The sequence below is a fragment of the Hyperoodon ampullatus genome (assembly GCF_949752795.1).
Source record: "Hyperoodon ampullatus genome assembly, chromosome: X".
Lineage (NCBI taxonomy): Eukaryota > Metazoa > Chordata > Mammalia > Artiodactyla > Ziphiidae > Hyperoodon > Hyperoodon ampullatus.
In genome coordinates, this window is record NC_136913.1 from 130,855,063 (window position 1) to 130,880,768 (window position 25,706).

A 25,706-nucleotide genomic window follows, 5' to 3' on the forward strand; every position below is an offset into this window, starting at 1 on the left:
CGGGCCGGCCCCGCCCCTGTCTGTGTCTGTTGCTAGCAGGGGGACAACTGCAGAGGCCTGAAGGGGCGGGGAGCGGGCGGTGCGCTGGCTGCGGGCGGAGGCAAGAGCGCGCGCCTTTTTGTGCGGCTCCTGGCACCTGCCGGATTGGTTCTGCCAGTGCTACCGTCGGAGTGGGCGGAGCCAGCCGGGCGCCAGGCTGGGTGCCCAGTCGCAGCCTGGAGCGGCCACAGACGGAGCGCACCTCGCACCTGCCGGGCGCGTCCTGAGGGCGCTGCGTCGGGCAGAGGTACTGGAGGACTGCTCCCCCTGGGTTCTGGGCTCCGGTCCGAACCCCGCGCTCCCTGCTCCCCATACCCTCGCTACTGTCTCCTTAGAGGCGACTCCTAGCGACCCCCCAGCTCCCTCTCTCCCCGCACTGCCCACACCCCGTCCCTTCCCCGGCGGCTGACGGCAGTCTCTCGCGCCCTCCGACCCCCGGAGTGCCGTAGCCATGGGCATCCGTGGAATGTTGCGAGCCGCTGTGCTTCTGCTGCTCATCAGAACCTGGCTCGCGGAGGGCAACGACCTCAATCCCACCCCGAAGTTCCACTTCGAGCTCTCCTCCAACGTACCCGATGTCGTCCTGGACCTCTTCAGCTGGTAAGCGGGAGCCGCCAGGCTGGACATGGTGGTGACAGGAGAGTATGGGCAGCCTCGAACCTCTTGGACGGAGCGGGCTGGGGAAGACATGGACCCGGGCTCGCCGAGTCCTGGTGTGCGGGCCCTGCCTACAGGTCCCTGGAGGTTGGTGGGATGGGAGTGGGGGCCGCGGGGGGCGCTGTGTTTCAGCCCACCTGTTACTGAGGCGCCTGACCTGACAGCCCCGCGTGTGCCCAAACTGCAGCCCCGGGGGGTGGGGGGAAAGATGCTCTCACCCCAAGGTCTGCCATCCATCCCCGGGGACCAAGGCCCCTAGTAGCTTTTCCCAGTCACGTCCTTTGGCACCTGTAGGATTGGGGGATGGGGGTACAGGGTGATGAGAAATTCACAAAACATAGACAGTAGAGACACCTGTTTGAGTCCGGATTTTTTTTTCTATTCCAAGAGGTGCGTGCGTGTGTTCCTGAATGTGTGTGTTGAGCAGTGAGGGACATTTTCCTATGCTGCAGATAGAAATTATTGACTCAACCTCATTGTAGCCCAGACAGTGCGATCGGCGGCTGTATAGCATATAACCTTGTGGCCTGAGATGGGTGCATTTTTGTACTTGCTTCCTGTGAAAACATTTGAAGATTAGCTGTTTGATTTCAGGTTTGTTTGGGTCTGCAAATAACTGAAGAGCTGTTAAACAGTCAGCCTTTACATGTAGATCACATGGAAATGTGTATTTGTGGTGGCCACAGATCCTGAGCACTGGCATGTGGATAATGTGTGTGTGGTCCTAAACAGGCACAAATGCGTTGCTTTAATTCAGGAATCATTCATGTGCACACTTTGAAATTTTGTCATTAAAGATGATGAGATTTTTTTTAAAGATGATTGAGAATAATTTTTTAAATGGCAAACCAGAAATGAACATGTATTAGGAAAAGGGGGCATAGTTGGGCAGGGTTCCAGCAGACAGCTCTGCAATGTCCTCAACCCAACATACCAAACTGCACTAGTGAACACACACACACGCGCGCACACACACACACACACGCACACACACACGAGAGATTTGCAGAGGCTGACATTCCATAGTCAATGAATCAAAGATCCTAAGTCATAGTGATGCCCAGGGCCTATTCTCATTCACAAGCCCCTTTTGGGGAAAAGAGCCCCCCATGAAGGACTAGGTGAGTTGGGAGGACACATCAGAGACTTCTGGAAAGGCCAGCTCTCTGCAGGGTTGCGCTGGGTCCATTTACATGTGCTCACCCAAGACATGTCTAGGCTGGAAGCACATGCTTAGCCAAAGAGATGCCTGCTCCAAGAATACATGTGTTTTTGAGGACAGCCCTGAACCCCAAGACTCAAAAATGGTGATTGATGAGGGTCATAAAACTCTGCTACATGAGCAAGACTGTCTCTCTGTGTCATATGTAATATGCCAACTCTTAGAAACAGAGGTGTACAAAAACAAGATTCACATAGACGTGACAACAAAATGCTGGCCTTAGCCTAGGTAGGGGAAACGTGACTGAGCTAGAGAACATAGACGGTGAAAGATGACCTAGGCTGCTGGAAAGAGGACTCCCACCAACCTGGAAAGCTGCATCCAGGCTGATGGTAAAGTGGGGCTCCTTAGGAGGTTGAAGTAATACATTTATGTGAGGGCTCACACCTGCCCACACCCTCTTCTCTCCACTTCCCCTACAGTTTCCCCCCATCCCCCCAATTCTGCCTGGTAACAAGAATCCAGTCTTTAGGCCCCACCCTTTGGATAAAAGCTGGGGAGGAGGAGGGGGAAAGAGGAGTCTGCGTTGCTGCTGTGCTTCTGGCTGACTCACTGCAGGGATGGAGGGGAGCAGGGAGAGACGTGTACATGTATGACTGTATATGTCCGCATGTGTGCAGGAGGGAAGGCCCTGGCAAGTTGATGCCTGGGGTGCTCTTTGTTTTCTGAGAAGCAGTGTGGCATTCACTGATGGCCAATATTTACCAATGACTTCTCTGTTTCAGCAAAAATTGTGCACATGAAGCTATGGTTCACAAGATTTTGGACAGGGCGCTGTCGAAATATGATGTCCGTCTGAGGCCCAATTTTGGAGGTAAGACACGTCCAGATACTAGAGCTGAGACACAACAAGCCAGCCCCACCCATTGAGCTGACCAGGAGCAGTCCTCTAGACCGGACACTTGTGCCTCTCCAAACCCCACCTTCCCGACCCTGAAGAGACCTGTAGCGGAGCACTCCCAGGCCCCCAACACCCAGGCCGTCCACTCTGCCCCTGGAATTTCTCCCACTTCTCTGCCTTCTAATGCAAGAGGCCTCTGCCCCCTCCCCACTCCTTTACAGTGGTACGGAGCCTGAAGCACACTCCCTGGGGTGGCTGGAGAAGCACTAATCACACCAGGTGTGCTTCTCATGCTAGAGTTTTCTGCTCCATCTATGGGGAGGACACATGTTCCACTTGTGAACACATTCTTTGCACACTGGGCACTTACCCCATTCAGCTGGCTTAAAACTAAGGGCACGGACTTCTCTGCCTAGTTTACTTCACCCACCTGGGTCCCAGGCACTTCTGCTTCTGCTCCCCCTCCCCAAGCCTTCAGCTCCTACCAAGTTCAGTTTATTCAACACACTGCAGTCAGCGTGATGTTTATTAACCCCACCTAATCACCTCAGGAACTTTTGATGGCTTTATTTAACTGCAAAATAAAATCTAAACTCCTTAGCCTAGCACTCAGATCTTAAGCACAAATATGAGAAATGACAAGGAAACTGAAATACAAACCTCCAGGGAGCCAATACATCAATTTCTCCTATTTCTGCCTAGCCTCACCTCCCCCGACCCCTAGATTTGGAAAGGGTGACTGGCTTCCATCACACAGCTTTAAAGTAACAGGCAACCTTCCCTGACCCCACAGAACAGGAATAGCATTCTCTGGCTGAGGGGACACCCAAGAAACCCAGACCAAGGACAGACAAGAGGAAGGGTGCATTAAATAGACGTTAGTCACATTTTGGCTCAAAGGAAACAGAGAAAGAGCTAAAAAAGTAGGGCGGCTAAGTCAGAGAAAGCGCTCTCCTTCCTGCAGGTGGTAGAACTAGACACCCAATCTAAAGGGTTAATGAATGCTAATATTCACATTTGTACCTATGAATAGAGGTCTTCTGAATACACAAAGCCTCCACCCTAAAGGGCACACAGCTGTTAGCACTTGCCTTTGTGCTAGACCAGTGGGGGCTCTGTGATTTGCCTAGGGAGCCCCCTTGTAAACCAAGTTGATCACCCTATGCCCTAAGGTTTGGAGGCGGGACATTTGACTGGTATCCCATTGGCTGCTTTGCTTCCTCCAAGTGTGAGCACAGAAGGCCGTGCTGTCCCTGGATCCAAGGTGAGTGCGCACTGGGGACTGGGAGGCTGGAGTGGAGAGGGCAGAAGGTAAGTTCTTTCATTATAGAAATTCAGGTGTTAGGGCACAGTGAGCACTCCATTGCATGACACTGGTTTTAGACCAGTTGCACAAAGCAACAGTGGGTGTCAAGGGTGTAGCTGTTACATTTTCTCCATTCATTGTTTTCCTGTTTCTCAGCAAAGGCTCACCAACAGCCATTCAAGTACATCAAGCACATTCTCCCAGCTGCTTCAGGTTGCCATCTCTGCAGGCATCTGGGGCTATGGGGAGAACAGGGGCAAGGACCACCCTCTGGGGATTGTCAGGTGTGGCTGGCCCATGGTATCTCCAAGGCACCTCACCGCCATTTTTTGAGCTAACTTGGATTTGTTTACACATGATGCCTAACCTCCTGGGTTACCTAAGCTTTATGGGCATGCAGACCTGGGGAGTATGGGAATAGCTGGGTCCCCAGTTTGGCCAAACAGTAGATGAAGGTGGGAGAGCAAGGACAATGCAGGACCTTCTAGCATTTAGACAGAAGGAGGAACTACAGGCTCTAAGTCTGGGGCTGTTTTATTGGGTTGGGGGAGGCAGTCAATTGGAGAGCTGGGCCAGGGGGTTTAGAGTTGGGGTACCCCATGGCTCCCACTAGACACAGAGTCAAATTTCCCTCTGTGTCTGAAGTTAAGTAGAGTTTCAGAGCTTAACACGCAGGCACACACGCCCCCCACATGCAGAGACATGACCTAATTGTGGTTAGGTTCAAATGGGAGACACAACTTCCTTAAGAAGAGGAGGATGAAGAGGAGGAGGAGGGACCAGGGAAAGCTAACAAAGATGCTTCTTTCTGAGCAAGAGAAGTGGGACTCCATAGTGCTGCAAAAGGCAATTCCCTAAGGACTTTGCTTAGCCCATCACCTGGTATGACATAGGTGTGGAGTGAAGGAATAAATGGGACTTCTTCATCACTCCTTCATTTACCTCCTCTTCCTCTGGTACTCTGATGGATGCGAGGGAGGAAGTAGAGTTAGGTAGCAAAGTTTCCAAGAGGGAGGGAAGTGATTACCCCCTCCCACTTTTTCTGCCTTCCTGAGTCCATCAGGAAGGACAGTGATGGGATATGGGACAGAGGCCATCACCCCAGAGATAGCATTTAGATACCTTACTTGGAAGCATCTTGTTCCCCTCTGTTATCCTTGTAAGGATGTGGGATATCTTAGCTAAGCTCTTGTTCTGCCCACTACTAGCACATAAGGTATTCCCTCCTAATTTAGGTGGATAAATTAGAAAAAGGTCCCAGGTCCCCTTCCTCCAGGCCACAATCCTGGGCCAAGGCTCATGCCTTGGTGAGGGGAACGTGGACTGCACTTCAGTTCCCACTTGCCTCTTCAACTGGGAGTCTTTGGACAAAGCTGAGCCCTGGCACTTTAGGGTTCGGGTCCCCAGGATTCTGCTGTAAGTGATTGGATTGCCTGAGTGACACAGAATGGCATAGGATTATAAGTTTGACACTAGAGTGAGGTAGTTGAGAGGATGACTGCCTGGCCCTTCTGGGGCTTGTTGCCTGCGGAACACAGCCTCCTTCCTCATCTAAATGCATGTGGGGAGCCTGAAAGGCTGTAATTAAAAAAACTGCCTTTCTAGAAACCCCTGTCACTACATAGTGATCATTCACAATAGCTGTGAATGCTATGCCTTCACACAGAGGCCCATTTACTTCTCAGCTGCCATTCATACGTGGATTCCCAATAGCACTTTGCAGCTCAGCTTCTAGGCAGCCAGCCTGCAGTGAAGCCAGCAGGCTGAATTGGAAGCGTCACACGTGTTTCCATAACAGCAATGTGATGTAATACACATAGAATAATGGCTTAGCTGTGAGGCCCGGTGAAGAGTTTTGAGTCAATGAGGAAACAATTAAAATGTATTTTTCCACAGTACTTTATAGTTTAGTACATATTTTCACATCCATTATCACATTTGAATGGGCAGCACTAACACCTAGTCCTGAAAAAGAAAGCCAGGAGGCAGCAACAGACACACACACACACACATGCACGCATGCACATGTACACGCACAAATTCAATCACAGTTACATATTAACACACACAAACACCCTCGCCCATGTACTCACTCACATGAACACACAAATTCACTCACACACATATACACCCTCACATACACTAACACACATGCTCACACATTTGCATACACACATGAACATGTTCATACATTCATTCTCACACAAACATGCTCACATACACAAACACACTCACGAATTCATTCAAACACACCCACATACATCCACATGCTCATGCTCATGCATTCACTTATACTTGCACACAAACATCCTCACATATACAAACACAAATTCACTCACACACATAGACACACACACTCACACATGCTTTGTCATTCACACACATGAACATACCCACATGTTCACTCACACATGCACACACATACAAACATGTCTACATATTTACCAACTCAGAAACACACGCACCTGAACATGCTCACACATTCACTCATACCTGTATAGTGACATGCTAACACATATGGATATGCTCATGGGTCCACTTGCACATCAGCATGGTCACACACTCACACACAAACACACTCACACATTCAGCCACACTCACATGGACAAGTTCACAGATTTTCTCAAGCACATAAACATGCTTACATACACCCACACTTACACACTCACAGTTATAAGTGTGATGGGTGTGAGTGTAATCATTTATCACACTTGCATGTGAACAAGGTCACACACACAAATACATTCACATATTCACACAATGAACTTGCTCACTCACACATACATACACCCATAAGTTCACTTACATTCCCAAACACAACTTTACACACACAAACATAATCATGCACTCACTCCCACATGGACATGCTCACAAATACACTAACAAGTGAACAGGCTCACGCAAATAACCTACATATTCACTCCCACACAATACACTCAAATACACACACATGCTGACACATTCATTCACCCAGAAATGTGCTTACACATTCACTTATACAGAAGCATGCTCACATACATGAAAACACTCACAAATTCACTCACACACATACAAACAAGGTCACAAACATGCCCATGTTCACACATTCCCTTGCACATTAACAAGCTCACATACACTCACACAGTCACACATTCTCTCATACATGATCACACAAACACATTAACTCATAATTCACTCCCACACAACACACTCAAGCATACAAACATGCTCATGCCTTCTCTCACACACAGACATGCTCACATACACTCATGTGCACACTGACACATTGACCTGCACATGGATACACGCACAAGTTTACTCAGGTATGTGAACATGCTCACATACACTCATGCACACAGCTCACGCATTCATTCACACAAAAACACACATCAACTCACACATGGACACATTCACATGAACTCACACAAATATGCTCATGCCCACCACAAATCTTGTTTTGGGACTCATTGCTCTTAAGTTTTTTATCAAGAAAACATTTAGAAAAAGAGTGCTTCATTCCCTTATTTTTTTCTTCATTTTGGCCTGACCCTTTCTTTTCAGCATATTGTGAGCCAGGCCGTACTCTAAGTGCTTGGCTTGCATTAACGATGAGATAAGTGCTATCATTATCCCCATTTTACTCATGAGGAAACTAAGCTCAGAGAGGTAAGGTAGCTTATTCCAGGTCACATAGCTAGTAAGTGCCAAAATGGGGTTCAAACTTCAGGCAGTCTGGCTCCTGAGTCCATGTTTTACCCTTTTTCCTACCCTGCATGTAATAGTGTCTTCCTGTATTGTAGGTGCCCCTGTGCCAGTGGGAGTATCTATCTATGTCTCCAGTATTGAACAGATCTCAGAAATGACTATGGTAAGTGTGTCAGCTCCAGCCATGAGACAAGGAGCAGTGTCATAAGCCTGTTGTTCTGACCTGCAGCAGAGGCCACATGGAGGAACACAGTAGGTTTTGGAAACTACAGCCACCTGAAATTAAAAATAAATAAATCCAGATGTATTACAGACATAAAAGTGAAAGGCTTATGATGTTTTTAAAATATAATATAGGATATTCTTTTAGTGTCTTTGAGATAGGTAAGGACTTTTTTAAAAAGACACAGAAAACACAAACTATAAAAATAAATACTGGTAACTAAACTATATTAATATTCTCTTTAGCCAAAACTTCTGGCATGCAAATAACTTCTGGCATGCAAAATGAGTATGACAAGTTTGAAAAGATAGTTCAGATTGGACTAAAATATTTGCAACACAAAGGACTGGTATTGAAAATACACATAATTCCTGTGAATTAATAAGAATATTTTTATTTTTTAGCATCTTTATTGGAGTATAATTGCTTTACAATGGTGTGCCAGTTTCTGCTTTATAACAAAGTGAATCAGTTATAATTATACATATGTCCCCATATCTCTTCCCTCTTGCGTCTCCCTCCCTCCCACCCGCCGTATCCCACCCCTCTAGGTGGTCACAAAGCACCGAGCTGATCTCTCTGTGCTATGCGGCTGCTTCCCACTAGCTATCTACCTTACGTTTGGTAGTGTATATATGTCCATGCCACTCTCTCACTTTGTCCCAGCTTACCCTTCCCCCTCCCCGTGTCCTCAAGTCCATTCTCTAGTAGGTCTGTGTCTTTATTCCCGTCTTACCCCTAGGTTCTTCATGACCTTTATTTTTTTCAAACATCTTTATTGGAGTATAATTGCTTTACAATGCTGTGTTAGTTTCTGCTTTACAACAAAGTGAATCAGCTATACATATACATATATCCCCATATCCCCTCCCTCTTGCATGTCCCTTCCACCTCCCTATCCCACCCCTCTAGGTGGTCACAAAGCACCGAGCTGATCTCCCTGTGCTATGCGGCTGCTTCCCACTAGCTATATGTTTTACGTTTGGTAGTGTGTATATGTCCATGCCACTCTGTCACTTCGTCCCAGCTTATCCTTCCCCCTCCCCATATCCTCAAGTCCATTCTCTACATCTGCGTCTTCACTCTTGAGAAGAATATTTTTAAAGCAATAGAAAAATGATCAGAAAATTTGAACAAGAACTTCACTTTTGTGAAGAAAACCAAGTAGCAGATAAACTTATGAAAAGATGCCTGACTTTATTATTAATCAGTGAAATGCAAAATGAGACCACAGTGAGAACCCATTACATACCCACCAGACGAGCAAAAAGTCAAAAGTCAGACAATACCAATGTTGGCAAGGCAGGAGCATTGGGAACTCTTATCTGCACTTTATAGGGGTATAAACTGGAATTTTTGCTTTATAGTTTTTATTTCATTGCGATTTTGATATGTATGGTGTCATCACATAATAATACACATAGTATATTCATATAAGGGAATAGTATCCAGCAATGCAAGTGAACAAATTTTAATTACACACATCGACCTGAGCAAACACACAAACATAATGTTGAGTGAAAGAAGCAACTTATGAATACATAGAGTGTGATTCCATTCAGAAAAAAATTTAAATAAGTCCAACTAAGCAATATGTTTCTTAGAAATACATAGACAATAAAACTTAGGAAAACATAGAGGAAAAAATAGGAAAAGCAAGGGATTATTATCATTAAAATCTAAGATAATGGTTACTGCTGGGAGGTGTGGGAAATATGCTCTGCAAGAGACACGTTGAAGATTGATAGTTATTGGGAATGTTCTGTTTCTGAACCTGAATTTTAATTATATGGGGCTCGTTTTATTATTTGTAACATTGAACACTCTCACATATGTTTCGTTACACATCTATATTTAGGATGTATTTCATGCACCTGCATACACAAAAACACTGAGGGCAGAAGGCTGGGCAACCTCGCTTACAACTAGGATTTACCTTTCTTTCCTCAGGACTACACTATTACAATGTTTTTTCATCAGACCTGGAAAGATCCACGTTTAGCATACTATGAGACCAATCTGAACCTGACCCTGGACTATCAGATGCTTGAGAAGTTGTGGGTCCCTGACTGCTACTTTCTAAATAGCAAGGATGCTTTTGTGCATGATGTGACTGTAGAAAATCGCGTGTTTCATCTTCAGCCAGATGGAACGGTGCGGTATGGCATCCGGTGAGTTCCCCCAGGGACCTGGGGATCACCGAGACAGCCTACCTTCTTCCCACTAATTATCCCATGAACACACTCCAAGGGACACACAGAGGAACCCACTGCTTTCCAAATCTCTCTTTCACTGCCCCCCTCACTCAGTAGTCAAAGTGGAACCTTCAGAGTTTCCCACAGCCATCCTTGGCTGTTCTGTCCCCACACCTTGGCTTATGCTGTTGTTTCTGTCTGGAATGACCCGTTCCTCTTTCCATGAGTCTGAAGCTTTCCTACCCTTCAGTCCCTAATTCAAATGCCCCCTTTGTCAAGAAATCATCTTTGATACTCTCAAGTGGAAGAGCTCTCCCTTTGCCTTAGCATTGAATGTATATTCTGTTATTTATTTGTGTCTTTTCTCTCCCATGCAGTGAAGGAGGGGGACTGGTCTCTGCCATTGATCATATATGCAACATGCAGGGGACCCAAGGGTGTGCAGTGTGCGTCTATTGCCTATGGCTTTGTACAAACAGAATGTGTGCACACTGGAGCTCCTCACTGGCCTATGTAGAGCATAGCAGACAGTCACCAAAGCCCTCTGCACAGCCTCATCTCTTACAAACTGTCTCTTAAGACAAGCATGAGACATAAATTTAGCTCAGAAAATTTCTCCAAGAGGTAGCTACTAGGGTACAGATCTTTCTCTGGATCTCTTTCTCTGGGGTTCTCTTTCTGTATCCCTTTGTTTCCCTCTTCTTTCTCCACTTTCCCATGGACCAAGTCAGAGACTGGAGTCAGAGAACAACAAAGCTTACAGGGAACAGGTCACTGGTCACAAAGGGGGCCTCAGCTGATTAATGTTCATGTAGAATTCACAGAAGGGAGAGAAATACACACACACACACACACACACACACACACACACACACACACACTACCCACTGTACAAAATGGAAATCACTTCAAGAGTTGAAAGGGACAAGGGTGGTATCAGCAACTGGGAAAGGCAGGACAAGGAAGGGGCCAGAGCTTCCCAGCTGGGGCTGCAAAGAACTTTTCTAATTATCCTCTTCCCCACTGTTCACTTCTCCCACTTCCCCAGGTCTTCCAAGATCCCTCCTCAGCTTCCTCTCTTGGACCTACCACATGACAACTTGAAGCCCCATTCCATAGCTCACCTCAGATATATTAATCCCTCCTATCCATTTACACTCACTGGCATTTTGCTAAGCCCCAGTACCCTCATAAGCAGATGCACAGAGATGGGATTGCTGCCAGAGCAGCTCCCATGGCCAAAGGTAGGCCAGGGCCACTGCCCACATCAGTACCCGCACACCACACACAGGCACTCCACATCAGATCTGGTGTTTCAGCTGCTTCAGTGTAGCGTTCGGTTTCCTCCTGACAGCTTTGCTGCTCCTTCAGCAAGAAAGTCCTCTTTCTGTCTCTGCATTCAGTTTCCTCAAGGACCCTTCCCATTCTGACACCCTGAGGTTTCCTGACATGCCATACATCTGTTGTCTTCTGTGTAAGTCCTACCAGACTTTTGGGTGTCTTTGTCACATACAAATTCCCTCTCCTCCTTACGCAACTGCAACTCATCTTTCCTCTAGGAGGGAAGGAAGCGTGTGGGGCAGGGGCAGGGTGAGGGAGGAGAAAGAAGGAAAGAAGAAAGGGAGGGAAGGAGAACCCGGCTTGAATGTGGGCAGTGTGGGAAGGTGTTAGGTGGGTCAGTCCTTGGGGTGCCTCTCCCCACCCCACCCCTTCAGTTTTCTCAGGAACAGTTACTTGCCTGGGCTTGACTCACTTTTCTCTTCCTTTTGCTTTTCCTTTGCAGGCTCACCACCACAGCAGCTTGTTCCATGAATCTGCAAAAATTCCCTCTGGACAAGCAGACTTGCAAGCTGGAGGTGGAGAGCTGTACGTATGTCTCCCAAGGCCCCTTTTTTCCCTACCTGGGGTTGGGGCCGTGAGGAAGCCAAAGGCAAACTTGACAGTGAGAGGGCCTGCATATCTCCCCTACTCCCTCCCTCCCCCATTTCTCTCTCTCCCAGATAGATAGATGATAGATAGATAGATAGAGACAGAGAGACACAGAGACAGAGAGAGAGGGGTATATATACAGATGGTATCAGGGAGAAGGTGGCCTTTAGGCTATAAAGAGTCCCACAGGGAAACGTGCCTAGCTATGGAAAAATTGTGCACAAGCTAATGGGTAGGAGCCCATCTCTTTGCTGTGCTTTCCTTCCTGGATAAGAAACTTCCAACTGAGAGTTCTCTTTCCACATGCCCCCCTTCCCTATGCTCAGACCCACAAAACACAAAGGTACCCCAATATTGCAGGTTCCAACTACCCTTTGGTTTTCACAAGCTCCTCTGGTGTGAAATCTGCCTATGCCTGCTTTCTGAGATTAACTCTGCTTCCTTCCCCCTCCTAGATGGCTACACAGTTGAAGACATCCTATTATACTGGGAAGGCAATGGGAATGCCATCCAGGGTACTGAGAAGCTGCACATCCCTCAGTTCAGTTTCCTGGAAAAGACGATGACTAGCAAAGAGGTGTTTTTCTACACAGGTGGGTCTGACCCCCTCCTTCTCTCCTATCTGCTGTCTCTTTTGTATGCTAGGAAACTCTGGTGACCTCTGCCTTTGACCTCTAGACTCTCTTCTTCCTTCTTTCCTATTCCCTTCTTGTTCTGGACACCTTCCAAAGCCCCCTTCATAAAGTCCCAATGGCTTACCCTCTGCCAATGAGGAAATGTGTGTGGAAGCAGTTGGCCAGGTTTGACACTCCACAGGCCTCCTTCCAGGGCCAGCCTCTCCCCTTCCATCTGTTGTAGCTTTGAAATATCTCATGTCTTTCCCATTTCAACTTCAGTTGACATGGAGAAAGTGAGGAAGGAAGGAAGAGATAGCAGTCTTGCTATGCCATATGGGCCTACTGACACATGCCATTTTCACTGGCCTTAAGGCAGCAAATGGGGTGAGGTCTGCATACTGCCCAGACTGGAATATTAGAGGCTGAACTGGCCATTGGTTTCCCCTCCACCATCGTGCACTTTACTCTGAAAATCCCCTCAGCCCTACCACCATAATACCAGTATGTCTCCCTGCCAGGTTCCTATGTGCGCCTGATAGTGAGGTTCCTGGTCAAGAGGGAAGTCACCAGCTACCTTGTGCAGATCTATTGGCCTACTGTCCTCACCACTGTTGTTTCCTGGATATCATTTTGGATGAACTATGAATCCTCTGCAGCCAGGGTGACAGTAGGTAGGTCCTGTTCCCATCCCAGGAAGGAACTTGGGTTGTCTTGCTCAGAAAAAAGTTGAGAGTAAGGAACAGTGTGTGACTGCACAGGCAAGGAAACAAGATGGGACCTAACAGGCACGCTACAGGTGCCCAGCCAATCCACAGCAGAGAGACCAACATTGGGGACAGATGTGAAAAAAACATCAGGGTTGGGATCTTGGTATGTTGGGTCCAAAGTACCAGAATTCATTATTTGCTGGATACATAAATGAATGGACAAGTCACAAATTTAGATCAGAAATGCAACACAATAAACATTGATTAAGCAACATATCAAAATGCCCAATCAGGCAGCAGAGGGCTTCTAGATGAGCTGCTCCTGGCAAGTGTCTAATGGAATGCTGAGACAAATGCTATCAGAGTCCAGAGGAGGAAATGACCCAGGTAATGACCCAGGTCTTATTGGCTAAAACTGCACCAAGAAAGTATTCCTCAAACTGGGTTTTGAGGACTTCCAGGAGGGTGCCTGGAGCACAAGCTGGGGAAGTGGGGAGAGTAGCAGAAAGACAGCTTGGGCTGACTTGGGAAGAACTTGAAATTCCATTTTAAGCAGTTGGAACTTCATGTATAAGCAGCGGGGAGCATCAAAGGCTTTTGAGCAGTACTAAGGAGGGGCCTAAATAGATCAGCTCCCAAATTTATTTGGTCCCACTCTGCAGAATGCCTGTGTATCCCAGACCCTGGTCTGCTTTCTCCTTCACCATCTTTGGGGCAGACTTTTCAGCCTCCTTCTTTAGAAGCACACGCTAGGCTAAACCTTTATATTTATGTAATATTTTAGGGGTCACAAAACCTTCTGAGGGATGGACTACAGGAAGGCTTACATACTAGCAGGCAAAGGGGGAAAGGACCATCATAGGGCAAAACAGGGCTGGACGTGTAAATCACTATGAAACCATGGCTGGAGATTTTTGACTTGATCCTAAGAGCAATGGGAAATCACTAAACTATTGAAGTACAGGGTGGTTGTAAAGATGGGGGAGGAGAAGCAAAGACAGCAATTGAGCCAGGGCCCTAAGCCTGGTAAGCTGAAGGTCTTTTGCTTAGGGCCCTCCCAATCTCAGAGATGGCCTTTGCTCCCTTCCAGTGGGATGTGGGCCTGACAGTTTGCCAAGAACGTCAGCCATCTGAGGGGACTAACCCTGTGCTATGTTGTTTATAGGTTTGACTTCAGTGCTCATCCTGAATGCCATCAACTCACATCTGCAGAATAAATTCCCCCAATTTTCCTGTCTCAAGGCCATTGACATCTATATGGTCGTATGCTTCTTCTTCGTGTTCCTGTCCTTGCTAGAATATGTCTACATCAACTATGTTTTCTACAGCCGAAGAGGACCTCAGTGCTCTCAGAGGCAACTCAGAAGAGCCCAAAGAGTCATGGCCCGCTACCGCTACCAAGAGGCGATGCAGGTTTGGCTTTTTGACTGACAATCTGCTTTCCTTGAGCACATCTTAAACCTAAGATTAGCACTTGACCCTTTCAAATTTCTTAGCTCCTTTAATCCTCATACAACATACACACACTCTCTCTCTCTCTCTCTCTCTCCAGATAAGAAAGAAGTAGAACAATTTATCATCACTCCTTTATAGGTTGAGTCATTGTCCAAGGTCATAAGTGGCAGAGCTAGATTTCCCAAGACCTTTGGGCTTCAAATCCGGTCTACTTAGCATACCTCCAATGGCAGGCAATGGAGCCAGAGGGAAAGGGAACACAGGGAAGCTGAAAGGAAGAGACACCAGAGAGGCTGACCTAACCCTCCTTCCTTTGCTCTTTTGACTCCAAAAGCCATGCTGAGTCTTTTGCTGCTGGCAGTACGTTAATGTCCCTCCTTTACAGGGAACTTGCCCCCACCTGCCTGAGGAGGTCTTGCCTCTGTCCACTACACAGCACTCCAGAGGGAGCAGCTGCCCCAGGGGGGCAGCAAGAGCCATGAACTTCCCTTGCATGCTAACAGCCTCTCGGTCCTGTTCCTCAGCACCTTGCGCACAAGAGACCCCAGGAGGAAGAGGTGGCTTTCCCAGTGGAACAGCCCATCAGTCATGTTACAAGTGCTCATGAGGAAAGTCCCCCCCCACACTCCCTGAAAGTGATTGTTCGTGCAGCATTCGACCTCATGAGTCTATCCACTGTCTCCTTAAAGGATGACCAGTTGCACATAGAAGATGGAAATGGTTCTCCTACCTCCAGACGGGTGTGGGCTGGCCTAGCAAGCTCAGAAAGCCTCGGCTCTTTAGCCTCCATCTCAGAGCAGGCACCTCTGGCCTCCTCAGAAAGCCTCAGCTCACTGTCTTCTCTCTCGGACCAGTCCTGGCTGGCCACTGCAGAAAGCCTGAGTGACCTCCCGTCCACCTCAGAGCAGGCCGTGCCCAGCTATGGCATTTGCGTTAATGATATTGATATTGATGACAGTGTTATTCCTACTGAAATCCGCAACTGTGCAGAGGCCCATGGCTGTGCTGAGACCTGTGACCCAGAAGATCCTGAAGAGAGCTCCAACTCCGATGAGAGCCAAGACCACGGCCCCAGTAGGAAGCATCTGCTTGTCCACGGCCAGAGGTGTGTGCAAGAAGCAAACTACGACCTTGAGGAGATCCATAACACCCTTTATGAGATCCATAGCACCCTTCATGACATTCATAGCTTGCCTGATGACATCAGAGTTGAGAGTGGCTACCTTGACCTTGAGAAGCAACTCAAGTGTAAAGTTGACAGTACCTGGAGCCTTTATGGTAATGTCATGGGCTTTGATCCAGACAAGAACAGTAACTCAGAGTCTGATGACAGTTCCCCCCCAAGCCCTGGGTGCTCCTTCAGTAAAGCATTCTCTTCCAAGCTCTTTCACCCTGACTATGTCCCTAAGGTCGACCGGTGCTCCCGGCTCCTCTTCCCTCTTGCCTTTGTAGTGTTCAACACTGTTTACTGGGTGTACCATATCTATTAGTTCCATAGTGTCCCAGAGTGACACTATGCTCCTTTCATAGTTCCTTTTGGTTCCGTTTCTCCTTCCCTTCTTTTTTCGTTTTACTTTGTGGTTATTTGGGCAGTTGAATCAGTTCCACCTTTCTCTTTACAAACATGAGGTGGGGAGTAGTTGGAAAGGTTGTGTTCTGGCTGGAAGAAAAGGGATTGAGGAGGAGTTGGAGGTAAATAGCACATTGATTTCCCTTTTCTTCAAATGCTATCATGTTTTCAAAGCCTTCTAACATCTAATAAGCACAGAAAAGCCCCCTGGAAATGGAAATGTTTAGAAGACAGAGAAGAGCCAGACCGGGGGACAGAAAGGATCCAAGCCCTGTTCACAAAAACATTTCTGGGGGCTTTTCTGTCCCACTGAAGTGTTGAGTTTTCTTTTTCATTACTTTTTTCTTCTTCTTCTTTTTTTCCTCCTAGGGATTATGGTCCTTGCTCACCCTCTGCTTAGGGTTTTACAGGAGAAAGCCAGACTGGGTTGGGGAAGGGCTAGCCATCTCCTACAAATGCAGGCGACTGACTTTGGGGAACTTGGGGGATTTTGAAAGTGCCTTTCCCCCACTATTTTTCCTGTTGTATGTTGAGTGTGGTGTTGTGGTACGGGGTTGGGAATGGAATGTGGGTGGGTGGGTAGGGGTGCTGAGTGAAATGTCAGGGTAAGTGAGAGAGCATGTTCCCAGCAGGAGCTCGCAGAGGGTGAATGATGTTGGGTTGGAGATTACTCAGATTGAGGCAGCATCTTTGGAGGGATTGGAACTTCTCTTGCATATATTTCTGCTTCAGAACGCTTGACAATGGGGACTCAATACATCTGTCTAGGTCACATGCTGAGTTGAGCACTAGACACAGTGCAAGCACTTGGTGAATGAAGACTAGGGTTTGGAAAGTTCACCATCTGATCTAGAACAGCAGATGGACAACTGTTGTGAATCTGTATACTGATTCTTTCTGTTTGTCTAGTGCATAGTAAGTGTCAACGAGCTTACCCACACATCACACTGTTGAACCCTCGCAGGAGTCCTGTGAGCCAGGGAAGGCAAAGTACATTGTCCCCAGTGTTCTGAGGGGGAGAAAATGGAATTTATGTACCATGCTTGAGGACATGCATTCAGTGAGTGGTGGAGCCACCCCACCTGCTCTTCCTTCTTCTTGTCCTCATAACTCTGTCAGCTGAGGTGCTCCCCTGTCTCTCCTCCCCTTTACAAAAGGGGGTGCTCCATCAGGTTCTGCTTATGCACCAGGCATCAGACCTCATCCTACAGCACCTGGAGCATCTCTGCAGAAAGAGACCAGTGACCAGCCAATGAGTGTGAACCGAGCACACTGAACATAGGCACTGCCCACCCGATGGGGCTCCTAAGGGAAGTGGGCAGTAGCCTGCATGCCAATTTGCCAAGCAGCTCCATTTCACTGACAGAGGAGGTGGGGGAGCAAGATTCGCCAAGCACTCAGCTTATGTTCCTCCTTCCTCCATAGGCAGCCTCTACTGCAGCCCCTCAGCCACCTACGCCTCTAACCGTGTTTCTGTATTTGTGTTTCTGTGTATACCTGGGTGTGTGTCTGCATCAAGGTAGCTCTGCGTGCACATACAACCACTTGAGAAGCTGTATAGTTCTATGTACATCAGTGTAAATCTATATTGGTGTGTATAAGATTGTATATATAAAAACATGTAGATGCATATGTGTGTGCATGTGTGCACCCCTATGAAAGAGTGTGTAAGCTTATGACTTATGTGTGTGCTTGTGTGTACACACTGGGTGTATTCTGCATGCGTGTGTATAAGTGCATGTGTGCATACCTATGTTTATTTGTCTGATTTGAATACGTGTGAAAGGAAATATGTGTGAAAGCATATGCATTCCCTTTTGGTGGCTCTTCTAGAACCACCAGAATTCCCTTGGCCTGTTCCCACATAAGGGGGGCCGTATTTGGCCGGGCTGTTTAACTGACCGTTTCTTTCCAATTCCCTTGTTCCAGGGAGCGGTGTCTCCCGGTCCCCATCCACTCTTCTCCTCCTCCCTCCACCCATCTGTGCTGTCTCCTGGATGGAAGATGCAGAAGAAGTGAATGTAGTCCCAGGAAGTGATAATTTAGTGCCTTGAGGTAGGAAATGCTCGATCATGGGCTAGGATGGGAGTTCAGAGATTTTGCTTTGTCCTGGAAGGACGTGTTTGGGAGTAACAAAGGTAGGGGTTGGGGTGGGGAAGCCTTGAAGATGCAGTAAGAACAAAAATATGATGTACACAATGGGATGGGAGAGCTAAAGAGCTGGAGAGGAGGTTGTATATAGCCTTTATAATTCATCCTTTTATTATAGTCACCTTGTAAGTCTGAAACATGTCAGGGCGGAGCCAGCTGCAAGCAGGTGGGTGATATGAGGAAACGGCTCAGGGGATTGGCTGCTAGCAGTTGGAGGCAAAGAACCAAAGGGCACTTTGGTAGCCCATCCTGGGATGGTTGTTAGTTGCACTTCAGCCTTGGATTGGGATTTGTAGTCCAGAGCTCCCTCCTTCCACCCCCTCCAGGGAAAGAATAGTCAGAGGGGTGAGAGGGCTGACCAAGGAGAGAAGTGCAAAGGAGCCCTCAGGGACTGACTACCTCGATCAGCCCAGCTTGTCTCTTCTTTTCTATACACACAGCATACAGATGTAGCATCCTAACACACCCACAGAGACCTACACAGTAACACATACATGTACACACACATGGGCACTCACCTTCAGCAGCATATACATATATACACACAGATATGCACAAACACATACAGCCACACACACATGTTCACACGCAAAATCACACGTTTACCCCCATATCCGCACACAAACCACACATACACACACACAAATCTTATGAGACAGCTAAAAACAAGAAAATTGCTGCTGGAATATCAAAGACAGCCTCTTTCTTTTTGGACACCCCTCACAGAGAAATCAGGTTTGCGGGGAGAGCAATGACCTCACATCTGAGGCTCCCATCATGGCTATTGAAAACCTTGCTTCCTGGGGCCTAAACATTGGTTGATTGATTTGGATTTGGGTTTCCAGGCCCCAGGAGTGCCTTTGAGCCCTGCAGGAGGCAAGCAGTTCATTTGGGAGGAGATCATGCAGATAGATTGGAGGAGTGGGGACAAAAAAAGAAGGTTTTAAGATGTATCTGGCAGAAATGCTCAGGAAGTCTTCGGAGTGCAGAGGAAGGGCAGAGAGACCAGTTGTAAATATCTCTACAGATCCATGTAGCTAGATATAATATTATACTTTTAAAAAAGAATACCCTGCCCTAGTGTGCTGCAATGCTGTGTGAGAGTGAGTGTCAAGGTGAGGCGGAGGTTTGGCAGTGACACCTTATCAGAAACTTGAACCTTTGAGTTTGCCATAGAATTGGTCATTTTAGCCTGAAAATTGCCAGATCTCCCGTCTCATTCTCTGTGTGTTCTGTCGTCAGTGTCGTGGTTGAGCCCCACTCTTAGCTGCCCCCAGCTGTACAAGCACGTCGTCCTCCAGCTGGCTGCCTACATCCCCTTCCACTCCTCATCTCACACCAACTGACTCAGTCAGAGAGTGTTTGTGGTGACAGAGAATTTGGAGCTTGGGCAGAGGGAAGGGTCTTGCTTAGTCTGGGATGGAGCAGCCCGGACTTTATTCGTCTACCCACCTTCTCTTTCTTTTCCCCCTAAAATTGCTCCTCTACCACTACCACGGGAAGGAGACCTCTGTGTCTTTAATGTGTCAGTTTGTTGTGGGGATGTGTGACACGATTCCTATGAAGTTCTTGCATGTGCCACTGTGGGACACCTTTGCAGAGATAACAGACGATCTCTTGGGTCTTACTGGAGCTTGTCAAATGTATTCTTACGATCCATGTCATCTTGTTAATAGCAGCTGCAAAGTGTTTGCACATTTAGAGCTGAGTTTTGCTGAGACTGTGGCCATTCCTAATGAAGTTTCCTTATTCTGTACATAAAAGAGCTAACCCTTTGAGCTATTAACTAATGAATGCATTCACTAAGCTATCCACCTGCATGGTACTCTGCTGTGGTGATGACCACCAAAGGAAATCGTGACTTGTCCTACTGAAAGTGCAGTGTGTTTGTGTAGGTTGTATCGTGTCCTGTGATCAATATGAAATCTTTATTATCAGTGTTAGGTTTTCAGGGTAGGGAGGGGGGAGGGCGTTACAGTGTCTCCCTGATATACTTCAATTATGAAATACCCCCAGTTGGTCAGGGTCACCTCTATTGACTCAACATATGTAAGACTTTGTACCCACCATCTTGCCGGACTGCATCTCTGGGGTCAATAGTCATCAGCGGAAGTGAATTCTTCAGAGGGCAGCCAAGGCAGTGCCATTCTGGAAGCAGATGAAATACAGTAAAACCACACACGTGCAGGTCTTCAGGAGTGGTGCTGGGCCCAGGCAGTGAAAATCAAGAAAGAAGACCAAGACCCATGTGTCCTGGATGGTCTGTCTGGCAAAAGGGCCCAGAGCAGCAGAGAGCCCCCACGATGACCCAATTCCCTCTTTGTCCCCTTTAAATGCACATTTTTGCATGAAAAAGACCTCGACCAATCCTGACTTTTAAAAAGGAAAACATGAAGAAACATAAAATTATGCTTCTGAAAATGTGCTGAAATAAAGGTTTGTAAATAGCCAAAAGGGCAAAATAAATGTATATAATTGCAAATACACATACATATGAGTCATTGCGTTTCCTCTCTATTATGTTGGAAGGGACATTCATCTGGGTCCAGGAAGCCTCTGTCTTCCATTCATCACCTTTGCCTCCCCACAGCTTTGCACACCCACCTCCCCATACCCTGTGGTATCTGAATCCATAGTTTTCAAGAGGAGGGGAAATAATGATGTCACAGTTGAAATTAGTTTATGCTCTTGCAAAAATCATTCTAATTATTTAAGACAAAAATTTAAAAACACGGCAAGTCATTGTGGTGTCAAATACAATGTGCACACTTATTTCCATTCGGGGGGGGGCTGGAGGAGAAAGGTCTTCATAAAGAAAATTTTTTAAAATCTCCATTACCCATGTGGATGTGCAGAATAAAAAGCAAGAAGGCCCTGTAGAGGTGGGAAGAATGGTGTGCTCAGGTTTTAAAAAATTTGCAGAGTCACATTAAAACATCCTACTCATGCTGCAGAAGGTCATTGCTGTGGCCCACATTTGTCAGTGTGCCCGCCTCCAAGCACCTTTTGTTGAAAACCTTGGAGTTGCAGCAGGAACCCAGACCTAATGTCTCCTCCTCTGTGGTCCCTTTTGTACCCAAAGCAGGACAGGAGAGCTGTGCATTCACACCCAACAGGTCTGATCTGCACAAGGGTCTGGGGGCTGGTGTTGTCACAGGGACATACAGAAAGAGAAAATGCAGTTGGGGGTAAAAGGGTAGTTTTCACAGTATGTGTGGAGTAAGCCCTTAGCTACTGAGTTCTTTTCTGCTGGCTAATTTCTTGCCAATAACTCAGGTTCTGAAACTGGCCTGCAACCCCAGGTGGAGTTGTGACCCTTGAATGGTCCTACTGTAACTTGCTACCCAACAACTATACAACCACCTTAATGGACATGGGGTAAGAGAAGGGGGATGTGGTCTCCCTCCCCATTTACAGCTTCCCTAACTCTCAGGGTGAAAGAACCCTTGCTACAACTTCTCCAGGCTTTCAGCAAGGTCTCTTCCCAGCCTCCCATGTTGGCTCAGCTGCCTCTGAGCCCTGGCAGGGCCTCCAGGGACCCCTTAGTACTGCCATGGTGCCACTTTCTCCAACCAGGTCTCTCCCAAGCTGCCTTCCTGATAAGACTCTCAAGGGAATTAGCAAGGTATACAGGACTGAGGAAGGATTATTTTACTTAATAACCTTAAGCACATTTTTTATACTGATATGTTTAATAGCAATAGGGGAAAATGGGGAAAAAAGAAACTGAAGATCAAAAACAAAAGTAATGGGGGGACTTCCCTGGTGGAGCAGTGGTTAAGAATCCGCCTGCAGGGGACACAGATTCGAGCCCTGGTCCAGGAAGATCCCACATGCTGCGGAGCAACTAAGTCTGTGTGCCACAACTACTGAGCCTGTGCTCTAGAGCCCACAAGCCACAACTACTGAAGCCCACGTGCCACAACTACTGAAGCCTGCACCTAAAGCCCCTGCTCCGCGACAAGAGAACCCACTACAATGAGAAGCCCGCATGCCACAACGAAGAGTAGCCCCCTGCACACTACAACTAGAGAAAGCCCATGCACAGCAATGAAGACCCAATGCAGCCAAAAAAATAAATAAAATTTGTTTTAAAAAAGTAATGGGTGATGAGGACCTATTCCTCATGGGACTCAAACAAGTTTCTCTCCAATGGTCTAGAAGCAACTCAGGGACTGTACAGTGAGCAAGGGCCATAATTTGAACATAAACTCTGCCAATGGCCAGGCTAAGACTTGCTACAGTAGAATGCAGTTCTTCATCCTTGACTGTAAATCTCTCAATTTCAATTACAAATCATCTTAGAGAGTCTCCCTTTAATATCACATGAGGAACGGAGGTTAAAAATTTATTGGAAATAGTGGACCCCAGCCCTCCCTTCTGTCTGGAATTCTCTGTGTGCCTTTAGGCAACACCCTGTTCACTATGGGGCCTCTTTGAATCCTCTCCTTTCCCAGCCCCAACCAAGGAGCCAGCCCATTTTCACCCCAGGCCAGGTGCACTGCTTACATCTCTGCCTATTAGGAAGATTTTCCGTCCCAGCTCTCTTTCAATACCACTATCCATTTTCAACTTGTACCCACATACTGCACCAGCCCATGCTTAAACCAGCCAGGGCCTAAAGAAACTCTATATGGTCATAGGTGCAAGCTGGGGAAGGGGTGCTGGTGCAACTGTAGTGGGTGATATGGGGATCTGAGCTATCTGCTCATATAATTATTTGAACCCTCTGGTCCTGCTCAGGCTGGAACAAGCCAACACTACTATCCCTGCCATGCTGAATCATGGGATGAGAGCAGCCCAAGGGGGGAGTGTGACCTCATTGCAAACTCAACTGGGGCTGGCAAGCAACTCAACTGGGGCTGGCCCAACGCACACACCCTAGCCATCGTCCCCCCCCGCAGAGCCCTGAGGTGCGCCACGTGCCAGCCAAGGTTCTGGTCTCTGTGGGCTGGTGTCGTGAGCTCAACGTGTGCTTTCTGGGCATAGATTCAGGCCCAGCGCTGCTTCTTGTTTTGGAAATGTGCGTGTGTTCTCCTCTGAACAGTTCGCCCCACCCCGGCCCCGGCGCAGAGACCCTGAGCCCAGTCTCAGGAGCCGGCGGGGAGGATGGCATGGACGCGGTCACAGCCAGCGCCCACCCCAGGACCTGGGAGCCCACCTGGGACCTTGGGAAGGAAGACCTGGACCGCGGCTGCAGGAGGTCTGCGGGAGGCCCCCCAGGGCTTGTGTTCTGCTGGGCCACCCCGTTGTTCCTCGGGACTCCACGTCCTCGGCTCGGTGGCACGCGCCCTGCTGTGGGACTGTCCTGTGCCCACCATAGGGCAGGGCCAGGCCCCGGGCATGTGGGCCAGAAATGGAGGGTCTTCCCTGGGGGAAGCGGGCATTGCTGGCGCCCATCTTCCTGGCGAGAGGCCACCCGCGGGGCCCTCAGGAAGGGAGACTGTGGGGGGATTGAGGGCCACCAGGTGGGGTGTAGCGGAGGCACCTTGTTGGGGACCCTGGGGGGGGGGACCCGTGGGGTCCGGTGGCCGTTAGAAGTTCCTCTCTGTGTTATCATGCCCTCCGTTCAATGGTTTCAGTCAATGCTTCTCTTTAATAAATTTCTCGGAACGTTTCAGCTGAGTGTGGCCTCCGCAGTGGGCAACGGAGGGAAAGGATTGCTGCGGGTGAGGGTGGGGGTCCAGAGTCGGATTCCTGATCAGCACCTGTGGGACACCTCTCCAGTGAGAGGGTAGGGTAGGCACTTTGCAGACCCAGACATGGTGAGGGTTCTTCTTCCATTTCATAGGTGAATTGTAAAGTTTTAGTGCCCTTGACCGTGGGCCCCGTCCCAGACGTTGCTCATGCTTGAAAGCATGGGTGCTGTGCAAGGCCCTGAAGGCCAGTGGACAGAGAGGAGGATCTCTGATCTCGTGGGTCACACGTGGGTCCGTTCACGTCTGCCTGGCCTGGGGGCTCCGGGATCAGAAGGCTGTGCCCGGTTTGCACGAGTGCTCGGCCCGGGGCTCTGCACCCGTGCATGAGTGTCATCGTGCCCCCTGCAATGACGGGCGTGAAGCAGGAGGCTGACACGCTGACGGGCCTGCCCTTTATGATGTCACTTCCTGGCTGGGCTGTGATGTCACCCCCGAGCAACCGGAGCACTTCTGTGAGGGGCTGAGCGGGAGTGTGAACCCAGGGTGCTGCCGGCCGCGCTGCACTGTCCCGTTCACGTGACAGAGGCACGCGCCGCCCTCCGCATGGCTGCGGACGAGAAGGGCCCCGCCGCGGGCAGGGCACCCGGCTTCGGCGAGGCGCCTCTTCCTCCCGACGCAGCGGCTCCAGCCCTCGGCTCAGGGAGCTGCACCCCGCAGTCCCTCGCCCTGGCCCAGCCCGTGCCCGTGGGGCACCCCGACCTCAGGCTGCTGCCTGGAGAAGCCGCTTTCCAGGATTTGACCGAAGAGCCTGTGTTGGAAAGGCCTTGCTCCACCTGCGAGGCCATGTGGGAAGGCAGCCTCCTGTCCCTCCCCTTTCCCAGGAAGCTGTGGATACTTGTCAATAGCAGTCGCTTTACATCTGTTTGGTGGAATGAAGACGGGACTTGCATAGGCTTCAACACGCAGCTGTTTCAAAAGGAGGTTTTGGACAGGGACGGCCTGGACAAGGTGTTCAAGAGAGAGTGTATGGAGAGCTTCGTCCACCAGCTCAGTGTCTGTGGATTTAGGAAAGTGCGCCAGGACAAGCACATGTCCCTCTGCCTGAACAACTTCTCCACGAATGAGTGGCCTGCCCATGTCCTGAGCAAGGTAACGAGGGCGGGGGATGGCGGGGAAGGAGCCCTCTACACGGGCTGAGCTGCTGGGCCCGGGGGTGGGGGTGGGGTGGGGGGCGGGTGCCAACCCCGGGGCCGCCTGGGACGGCGGCAGGCGTGTCGGGAGAGCTTCCTTTAAAGGTGGTACTTGGGGACCGGCGTGATGGCCGGAGCTGGCAGCGCCGTGCGCTGTGTTGGGACGTTGTTACGGGGGGACCCGAAGCATCTCAGCACAAGGACGTCACTTCTCTTCCTCCTCTTTTTCCCTTTGGTGTGTCTGTCTGAGATGATGCGTGTGAACTGACCCCCCTGTGGTG

The 25,706-nt window shown here is 48.7% G+C and overlaps 1 protein-coding gene across 1 annotated transcript; it reads left to right on the forward strand.

The window, feature by feature from the left end:
* Nucleotides 1-490: 490 nt before the first annotated feature.
* GABRQ (gamma-aminobutyric acid type A receptor subunit theta) lies at nucleotides 491-16,365 on the forward strand (the record flags this gene model as incomplete). Its single annotated transcript, XM_079727874.1, has 9 exons — nucleotides 491-639; nucleotides 2,644-2,732; nucleotides 7,845-7,912; nucleotides 9,923-10,143; nucleotides 11,951-12,033; nucleotides 12,552-12,689; nucleotides 13,232-13,384; nucleotides 14,586-14,833; nucleotides 15,400-16,365. 9 exons carry the CDS (start codon nucleotides 491-493, stop codon nucleotides 16,363-16,365), a joined length of 2,115 nt encoding a protein of 704 aa, XP_079584000.1.
* Nucleotides 16,366-25,706: the final 9,341 nt, after the last annotated feature.